Genomic DNA, 10215 nt, shown 5'->3' with positions numbered 1-10215 from the left:
GAAGCGAGATGAGAAGGCAGAGGGGGACAGGAGCTGGCTGAATGGACACGGGGAATACAGGGTGGAGAGGAGGAGTGTGCTGTCTCATTAGGGGGAGAGCAGCTAGGAGTACATAGCAAGATGTGTATAACTTTGTATGAGAGAGTGACTTGATTTGTAAACTTTCACTTAAAGCATAATTAAATAAAAAAAACTTTTCAGGACCCAAACATGTTTAAAGGAAATTTGCATCTTTCACAGATACAGAATTTAACTTCAACCAGCATTCCAGAAGGCACCCCTGTAAGTGGGGAATTGCACAGGGTTGCTACTGCCGAGGGCCTGTCGGCTTCCCTTGCGTTGTCCTGGTACAGTGTCCACTCGTTTGGCTTGATCTCATTGAAGCGATGGCAGCCCCTGGCTTTTGTTCACCACCGTGAGCCTGATGTAACTTCAGCAACTGTTTTTTGCCTTCCTGTAAGGCACTGTGTGTAACCTGTGTGCTGGCCAGCTCTTGGGCGTGTAGTGAAGAGTGCCTGGCTCTAGTCAGGAACGCTGCTTTTAGGCCTTTATGTCATTAATGGATGCTTTTGGCAAACAGTCTGGCATGCAGGGGATGATGAAGGGAGGTGGACTTGGGCATGTCCTCTCTTGCCAATTTGTCAAGTAGCCAATAAGCTGTATTTCTGGGAACTGAGAATGAGTAAAGTCTCTGAAAAACTCAAGTAATATTTAGGTTGAGTCTTAGGAGAACCATGAAAACATTTTAGATGGGACTGAAAAGAGTAAAAAAGATTTATGGTTTTAAATTCTTAGTCTGTAGATCCCCATGAAAAAAATTCTGTTTTGGCCTGGCTCACGAGGAGTCAAGAGGCTTGTCAACCTGCCCCAACTACAGAAACGGTCTGCTGGCAAAGACGGCTGCGGTGGTCATAGATAGAGCTTGATGAGTTCATCACTGACTGCTGAGGGCGTGAGGACGCCCAGGTCTGTGAACAGCAGTGTGATTAAGGATGGGGGCGTGTAGTCGACCCAGGGATGTTCCTCCTTGAGGTCTTGTCCAGCCTGCACAGACCTCAGCGTGTCCGCCTTGTACTGAGGGAGAGGAAAGCAGAAGTTAGCTGCGGCGCATATTTAGGGCTCTGGACGGGTGAGGCTGTGGCCGGGGCGGTTAGTGCGCTATTCCTGGAAAGTGCTCTCAGGAAATGGGGAGAAGGCAGCTGAACAGCACGGGGCTGAGGAGGGCCAGGTGCTGCCGGGGTCATGGCATGCTGCCCAGGGGCCTGAGTGGAATGGAAAACCCAAACCACATCTCCCCTTCCATGCTGGGCTGGATGAGCTGAATCCACTCAAGAGAGCACTATTTATAGAGATGACCACGTGCCAGGCACTGTGTTAAGCCCTTCCCCTGGATTATCTCATACAGTCCTCATCACCTTGTCAGATACAATTAACCTGTTTCACAGATCAGGAAACCAAAGTTCAGGGAGGCTTAAAGACTTGCCCAAGATCACATGGCAGGATGTGATGAGAGATGGGAGCTGAACTCAGAGTTTTTTTCCAAAGCTTGGACTAACCACTAGCTCTCCTTGCTGCCTTTTAGCACATGTATTGAGCTGCTTAAGTGAATGAGAGACCAGTGGACTGAAATTTTGGCAACAAATGTGTGAGTCTTAAGTTCAACAACTCCTAAGTAATCTTTATATCCCAAGTATTGGAGGAAATTGCAATGGAAAGCGAGTAACTTTTTGGACCACTCTTAGCATTGCGTTTTTTCAAAGATTTCAGCCTTGACTCAAATACCCCTTCAAATACATAAAATGCTTGCCTTAAACTTATCTGGGACATCTTGCTGGTTTAGCGGGAAGAGCCGAACAAACTTGAAACTTTCTGCAACCACGTAAAAAGGCTTGTTTTGTGCTTTGGCGCACACAGCCATCTGGTGGGTTCCAATCTGGGAAGTCAGAAAATGGAGAAGGTTGAGTCCTGTACGTCTGAAGTGGAATAGAAAGTGTACAAATGAACATGATACATACCTAATCTGGCTTTGGAATTAAAGGGGACCTTTCAAAAAAGAAAACAACCTTTCACAAAACCTTTCCAAGTCAGGCAATGGATAGAGAAATTGTAATAAAATATTCGGGTCAAATACGCCCAATTTGAAAAAACAAAACTGGAGTTGAAGCCTGTTTTGAGTAAATACAAATTACATCCCCTTAATTTACACAGACCAATTCCCAAAGCTGAAGGAAATGCAACCAAAATAAAAGTTTCTCTCGACTGCCCACTGCAGTGGTTCCTGGGACTAGAGAACGAGTCAAGGCAGTGATGAAGTCCCGAAGCTGGGCAGGATGAGGAGGCTGACGGCTTTTAGGGTACAGTCCTTTCTGGTGGCTGCATCAGCAATGTATCTCTGTGCTTCTGTGGAAGAACTGTGAAGAAATGATGCTCCTACCTTGTTAATAATCCCTCCATTTTCCACAACTCCTTCGGCACCAACTATGACAAGATCTGCTTTTTCCATGATATAGCTAAGAAAATTAAAAAAAAAAAAAAATTGTTCTTTTTTTTTTTTTTTTTTTCCTGGCCCTTGTTAGTAGCATTATCATCTGCAAGGATCAATGTTCTCTTTTTATCATGGTAAGTTCCTCCCTAACCACCTTTCTTCCAAAGTGCACGGAGCACACGAGACCATCTCCCGTTGGCATTGAGTCCTGTCACAAGGGCCTTTAAGGCCTTCTTTGATCACGACCCCACAATAAGACACAATTTACACAACCTCACAGTATATACATGCACACAAACGTGTGTAAGGGAAGCAAGAGCTCCACAATACAGTATCTATCCTAGCTGGGTGTGGTAATTCTGATTTCTGTTCCACTAATTAGAAACAACTCAAAAATCAAAAATCCTACTGTGGTCTGAAGTTAGAGTGTGTTATGCAATTTAAGAGTCTTTCTAGTGGGGCAGAGGCAAATTGACCTTTTAAAATGAACAGTCAGTGGAATTCCTCAAAATGTGTACTTTGGAACACTTTCTTAATTTCCTTCCTCATCTGTGTCAGATCATTTCTTGCCGAGAGATTATGACTCCCGTTTTCTCTTGTGAGGTGCGCTAGCCACCCAGGGACCAGCTGACCTTTTTCTCAGGAGAGAAGCTGCCTGGGTGAGTAAACAACCTCAGTGTGCCACGGAGGCCAGTCCATGTTTGAGGATGTAGAGAGGGCTCTACTTACACGTTCTGACCCTAACCGACCTTTGCATTTTGCTCTTAAAATGCATGAGCCCTTTTATCCATAATCCTATGTCCACCACTCCCATTCTTCCGATTCCTGCAGCCCCCGCTCCTGCATGCATTATCAAGGCCTAAGTTAGAATGAGCTTTGCTACCTTAATGTAGCTCCATAATTAAGAGGCGGGAGGTGACCTGTGCAGTTTTACAAATGGGACGAAACCTTCCATCTGGAAACCCTTCTCCAAGCCAAGCTGCGGGGGGAAGAAAGATGAACGTGGCCGGGAAAGGCCGGTGCTTACCCAACGGCAGCATCCAGGATCACAGTGACGGGGACATTGAGGTGGGACAGAGCTCTGGCCATTTTCTTACTGAAGATGACATTTTGAGAGCATTAGAGAAAGTCATAAAAGGCCGCATAGTGATGTCCGATGAGTCACTTAATTTGGACAGTGATACATGATATTAGGCTGAAACTCCAGTTAATATTGATGGGTTAAAGGGCAGATCCCAAGATGCTGGACTAAGAACTTAAGAACTGGTGTTCTTCAAAAGAAAGTATGTATTTCAGGAAAACTATTCTTGGGGGCCCTGGGTAAGACATACAAATTCAGGATAAAGGGGAAGTTTTCCTTTTAGTCTGGGTAGTTAGACATGTGAGTTACGTAACCCTTGATCAAAACAATCTTTCAATCACTCTCTTCTTGTTCCTCTGATTTAACTACTTAAATACAAATTCTAGATCCTATACTGTAATCTACTGCAAGTTCACAGTGATTTTCTTCCCGGGGGAGGAAAGGGCACAAAGATAAAGCTGACTGACGGGCAAGTGGGCACTTTCTTGCTCTTCTTTTGATGGATTCTAACCCACAGTTTGCTCCTGAAGGTGACTGCTGGGCACGTAACTGAATGGAAAGACACTTGCCCTGATAGATCCGGCTGAGACTCTGTGATGTACACGCTGAAACGCTTCTTGGCCGTGACGGCTGCTTCCAGGACCCTGAGGACCACCCTGGAGGAGGCGTGAGTTAATATCCTCTGTGGACCGAGAGAGCTGGGTCAGACAAGGCAGCTTACCTACGCTCACCCACGCCACTTGTCATGGTAGCACTTGCTCCTGGGAACCTAAGCGTTCTCCACATGGTTCCTGCACAAACCAACTATCATCGGAAAGGAGCTCCTTAGAGTGCACCGAGAGCCAAGGTCACAGACAAGCTGAAAAAGGTTTCTGCCAGAGGAATCTATTAGGGTCTCCCCTTCCCACAGCAGGTGCAGAAGTGGAACCCCCATGCAGTGGTACTCACAAGACCCCCCAGCCTTTGTATCTGAATGCTCCATTACGTTCCTTCGGGTTGGTTTTCCTATTGCTAAGACATGCGTTGCACACCTGGGCCGACAGGCACCAGGCAGGTAACGTGAATACGTGAAGTGAGTCGGGCAGAGCCGGCAGCGAAGTGGAAGGCTCGGGGGGGTCAAGCCGCTCTGGCCCACTGTTGCCAGATCATCTGGTTTTTCTAGAGAAGCTTAAAATCCAGTATTTACATGTTGGTAAGTAGTGGGAAAGATTTTATAAACACAGACACAACCTTCGTGGGCTGGATACGATTTGCAGACGACTCGGGCATAACTCGCTCTAAGGAACAGAGTGCAGAGGAGTGTAACGCGAGGCGGATGGGTGCCAGTTCTCTAGCTCCTTCCTTGTTAGAACGGAGGTTCTCAGGCTGTAGCCCAGACCCACTGACTCAGACTCTGCCTGTGGTAAGGTGCCCAGGTGACTCACCTGCAGGCCCAAGTTTGAGCACCTCTGAAAAAACCAGTTTCTGTGGAGTTGATTCTGACTCGTGGCACCCCACAGTGCTCGTAGGGTTAATGGCTGGTTTTTTGGAAGCAGCTCGCCAGACCATTCTTCTAAGTTGGCCAGCCGAGCACGTTACCTGTTTGCACTCCCCAGTGACTCCAGCTCTGCTCTGAATACAGCCTAAGTCGGTGCCGATGGAGGCGGTGTGCACATGAAACACAACAACCAGCGAGCCTGCGGAGCAGCAGCGCTGCACTGATTGTGCAGAGGGGAGGCCTCGGGGACAGACAGTCCTCACCGGGCCTGTACTTAGCCAGAAGACAGCTCTGTTTGCAACCAGCTTGTGTACAAGTTCCACTCATGTCACTTACGTTATTTATTTAATACTGAACTTCAAAGACTGGGAAAGGGGTAATAAAAAGGAGGACAGGACTTAAGAGTCAAATGCAAGTCAGTAATTTTGTGGTCAGTGGAGGCTGAGGCCGCAAAAAGGACGTCTGCTGGTGGGAGAGGCGCCATAAAAGCTTTATGAGCCCTTTGTAGGGAGACAGGCTCAACCTGCAGCTCTGGCCTTTCCTCACCCAACGCAAATGCTTGGCAGCTCTCCATCTGTGTGGTTAACATTTGAAATGAAGTCAAAAAGAGCACCTCAATCCAGCCCTACTCTTCAGCAGGACAATGTTCAGTATTAACCAGAAACAATGGCTGTTCTGGGCTGATTTAAATTAGATTAGTACGAGTCCAATAATACAGATACTTCTTGAGCAAAGCAAAAATCCAAACCTATTGCCGTCGAGTCGATTCTGACTTATTGCGACCCTATAAGAAAGAGTAGAACTGCCCTATAGGGTTTTCAAGGACTGGCTGGTGGATTCGAACTGCCGACCTTTTGGTTAGCAGCCTGAGCTCCTAACCACTGTGCCACCAGGGTGCCTCTTGAGGGAAACATCTTATTAAATCAAGAACCCTCCATGTTGTCCCAGGGTTTTTCTCAGCCTGTTTTTAATGACCAAAACCCACTGCTGTTGAGTTCATTCTGACTCATAGTGACCCTATGGGACACAGTAGAACTGCCCCATAGGGTTTCCAAAGCTGTAAATCTCTGTGGAAGCAGACTGCCCTATCTTTCTCCCAAGAAGCAGCTGGTGGGTTCGAACTGCCAACCTTTTGGTTAGCAGCTGAGCCACCAACAATTGTGTCACCAGGGCCCCTGTTTATAACGACAACCATCTACATATATAGAGCGTTTACTATGTGCCAGGCAGAGTCCCGAGACGTTTACACATACTAACTCATTTAATTCTTCTAACAACCCTGTGAGGCAGGTACTATTATTACCCTTATTTAACATTTGTGAAAACGGCAGCACAGAGAGGTTTGGGAACTTGCCCAAGGTTGTAAAGCAAATGAGTGGCAGAGCCAGGATTTGACCTCTGGCAGTTTGACTCCAGAGCCCTTGCTCCTCATTACCGCACGTGATAGACATCTACTTACGGCCCCGTCTTTGATGAAGGTGTGGCACAGATCTGCAATTTTATTTCTTGACAGCGATATTCTCCTGAGGTAAAGCTCTCCCCTCTCAATCATGATCTTTTTACATTTGGAGTAATCCTAGGGAGGAAAGAGCAACGTGAGAGGACGGAGAGGGTCACAGTAAAGCCGAGGACATGAGAGGATGGAGAGGGTCACAGTAAGGCCGAGGGTGTTTGTAAGCAAATAGGGAAGTGGGAGGGCAGGGCTTACAGAGTATTCCAGGGAGGTCAGGCTGATGAAGCGAAGGAAGAGTTCCCCTCCAGAGGACACGGCCACAGAGGAGTCCACACCACACAGGGTTTCTATGGCATTGGTGAGGTTCGCTCGCAGGCCCTGGATTGTCTCCCCTGGAATGACCACACGAGGAATGTGTTCTTTTTAGCACCACAGCCCCTTGTGGAGGCTGAGATTCATGAATTCATTCAGTGATTATTTACTGGGTGCGTACACTAAGCCTGGGTTCTCCAGCTGCTGAGGGAACATCAGTGAACAAGATGCATAAGGTCCCTGCTCTGCTGCAACTCCCCTTCTAGAAGAGGGGGCAGACGATAAACAAGCACCCAGATAAACAGGCAAGTTAATTACAGATGTAACGGGGACAGAAAAAAGCAGAATGAGAAAGGTGCAGCCACTGCTTTACGATTAACGATGTATTGCAAAACAGCTCTTTAAGGTGTTAAAAAGCAAACCTGTCACTCTGAGGACTAAGGTGCCCCTGACCCAAGCCATGGAATTTTCATTTGCTTCATATGCACATGAAAGCTGGACAATGAATAAGGAAGACTGAAGAAAAATTGATGCATTTGAATTATGGTGTCCTTGAAGAATATTGACTATACCACGGACTGCCAAAAGAATGAACAAATCTGTCTCGGAAGAAGTACAGCCAGAATGCTCCTTAGAAGCCAGGATGGTGAGATTTTGTCTCACGTACATTGGACATGTTATCAGGAGGGACCAGTCCCTGGAGAAAGACATCATGTTTGGTAAAGAAGAGGGTGAGCGAAAAAGAGGAAGACCCTCCATGAGATGGACGGATACAGTGGCTCCAAAAATGGGGTTAAACACAGCAACAATTGTGAGGATGGAGCAGGACCAGACAGTTTTTCATTCTGTTGTACATACGGTTGTTATGAGCTGGAACTTACCTCATGGCAGCTAACAATAACAACAACAACAGGGGTAGCCTCCTGGAATGGGGGCCATTTAAACTGAGACCAGACTAAGGAAGGATCCAGCCCCATAAAGATCCGGTGGGAAAGTTACCAGGCGTAGACTATAACAACGCAAAGTCCCAGAGATGGGCACAAACTTGGCCTGAGGAAAAAAGAGGTGCCAGCACGACTGAAGCAGAGCTCAATGAGGGGGAGCAGAGAAGGAAGTAGGTAGCAGACGCAGAGGAGGTGTGCAACGTGGTGGAGGCCCAGGGCTTTGCATGTTATTGTAAGGACAAGGGGAAGACACTAGAGACTGTCTTAGAGACACCGGTCTCTAGGTCAGCCCTTTAGAGGGCTCTTTAATATCATGCTACATCCACGTAGATACCCGGGTGGCATGATGGTTAGGAGCTTGGCTGTTAACCAAAAGGTTGGCAGTTCAAATCCACCAGGTGCTTACTGGAAACCCTATGGGGCAGCTCTGCCCTGTCCTGTAGGGTTGCTATGAGTCAGAATCCACTCGACAGCAATGGGTTTGGTGTGTTTTTTTTAATACCCAAGTGTTTACATTTAGGATGTCTGAATTAATAGATCACAGTTAATGTCATTAAGTCCAGAATTTATTCCAGGACATTCTCTCTAGCACCTGCACAGAATCTGGCACAGGGAAAACGTTCGATAAACATTTGTAAAGCTGAGGTATTGCTAAATTTTAAACTTTACAGTTACCTTGATACAGCAGTTACTCGCACAGAAAGGATATTTCACTTATAAAAGGGGGGCCCTTTGCCAGTGAGTTTATGGTAATGGGGGTGGAGCAATTCAAAAAAGGAGGGTGAGAATGGCTGCACAACTTGAGGAATGTAACCAATGTCACTGAAGTGTACATACAGAAACTGTTGAATTGGTGTATGTTATGTATATTCTCAACAACAACAAATAAAATTTAAAAAAAGATTTGGAAATAAATAAAATTGTCAATACTCAGAGATTGAAATGGGGGGAGCCCTTTGATGATAACTTGAGGACTCTCTACAGGTTAAAAGGAACGCTTAAATGAAGAAGAATGTGAGCTTGGAGCTCTAAGACCTAACGTAGGCAGACATACATCTCTCACTTTCTTCACTTCTCCTAACAGCTATTGGAAGACTTTCCTAAGGCCCAGCATGTTTGAGGATGCTCTTCTCCTACCTTTATCTCTCTTTAAGAACTCCAGCAAAGTTCGGATGGCAGCCACTGCTGAGGCCATGTCAGGATCTTCTTTGATCTGAGACTTGAAGTATTCAATTAACTCTGGGAAAGGAGAAAAAAAGAGACATGGTTAATGACTATTAACCTTAGGAAAAAGGAGCCCTGGTGGCACAGTGGTTAAGCACTCAATTGGTAACCAAAAAGTTAGTGGTCCAAACCCAGTCAGCAGCTCCACAGGAGAAAGACCTGGTGATACGCTTCCCTAAAGATAATGGCATTGGGAACCCTATGGGGCAGTTCTGCTCTGTCACTTAGGGTCGCTAGGAGTCGGAATCGTCTCGACAGCACCTAACGATAACAACAGTAGGAAACAAAACAAGGAATACTTTCTTTTCAAGGTTTTGGCTGTAAGTGAACTTCAGGGGGACGACAAATGTTAATGGGAACGGAAATGACGCCACTTTACTGTTCGTAAGCTTTCTTCCTGTCTCATTTTGAAAAGGCCGTCCATGTTCAATGGTATAAAATTCAAGCTCTGCTAAATGATAGTGAAAAGTCATTCTCCTATCCTTAATCCCAAGTCCTGAGAGGATTTAGAATCAACCACCATTATCAGTTTCTTCTACATCCTTTCAAGGAGAGTCTTGGCTAATTCAAGCGCACGCACACATATACACATCTGTGTACGCAGAATTCCACCACCCTTTGTTTTTTTACATGATAGGTACTTTGTACATTAGCTTGCTCCTTGTTTTTTACTTAAATGTCTTCAAAACCATATTAGAGGAGTATGTCGGCTATGCCTTACTTTTTAGATTGTAACAGATCCACTAGGGCAGGGAGTCTTATTGCTATTTCACATACGAAGAAGGCGAGTCTTCGAAGGCCTGCACGCTCGTCCAAAGTCTCACTTTTTTGGAGAATGGACATGGGAAGAAGCGCGCGGGGGAGGGCAGTGCCTGTGGACACTCTCAGGGCCCATCCCCCACCTATAGGAGCAGCGAGGGAGATGTAGCTTTTACTAGAAGAAGGACACGCTGCAGAGCTGCCTGAGCTTGGAAAGCGACCTCTCTTCTCTCCGTGTGCAGCCTGGGCGTGCGAGATGGGAGACCCCGACCCGCTTTAGGCGCAGTGGCCCCAGCCTGCCTCGCCCCACTTTACCCTTTTCGTCCATGGTGCGCTCCGGACGGCGAAGCTCGGGAAGATCAGAAGCACCCGCGCTGCCTCGACAGATGCCGCGACTGTGCCGGCTCGAAGCCGCTGAGACTGACAGCGCGCGCCGCAGTTCTGCAGCCCATTTCCGGCGCGCCGGGAGCGTGTCTACGA

The 10215-nt window shown here is 46.8% G+C and overlaps 1 protein-coding gene across 1 annotated transcript; it reads right to left on the bottom strand.

The window, feature by feature from the left end:
• Positions 1–194: 194 nt before the first annotated feature.
• Positions 195–10210, bottom strand: EIF2B1 (eukaryotic translation initiation factor 2B subunit alpha). Its single transcript, XM_049866015.1, has 9 exons — positions 10051–10210; positions 8890–8991; positions 6752–6888; positions 6503–6619; positions 4132–4248; positions 3513–3577; positions 2435–2510; positions 1808–1933; positions 195–1074 (listed from the first exon to the last, which is right to left on the bottom strand). The coding sequence occupies exons 1-9, from the start codon at positions 10061–10063 to the stop codon at positions 910–912; spliced, it is 918 nt and encodes a 305-aa protein (XP_049721972.1). The 5' UTR covers positions 10064–10210; the 3' UTR covers positions 195–909.
• Positions 10211–10215: the final 5 nt, after the last annotated feature.

This window comes from Elephas maximus, chromosome 22 (genome assembly GCF_024166365.1).
Source record: "Elephas maximus indicus isolate mEleMax1 chromosome 22, mEleMax1 primary haplotype, whole genome shotgun sequence".
Lineage (NCBI taxonomy): Eukaryota > Metazoa > Chordata > Mammalia > Proboscidea > Elephantidae > Elephas > Elephas maximus.
The sequence above is the reverse complement of the archived record's forward strand: the minus strand, read 5'-3'. Positions and strand labels throughout refer to the sequence as shown.

What these genes read in the sequence shown, in the direction of transcription:
- EIF2B1 (XM_049866015.1), bottom strand. An exon ending in TGACCTCCCTGGAATACTCT is followed by an intron (nt 6,620 to 6,751) that starts GTAAGCCCTGCC and finishes TTTCCTCCCTAG; the next exon opens with GATTACTCCAAATGTAAAAA. An exon ending in ATGTCCCAGATAAGTTTAAG is followed by an intron (nt 1,075 to 1,807) that starts GCAAGCATTTTA and finishes CCTCTCCCTCAG; the next exon opens with TACAAGGCGGACACGCTGAG.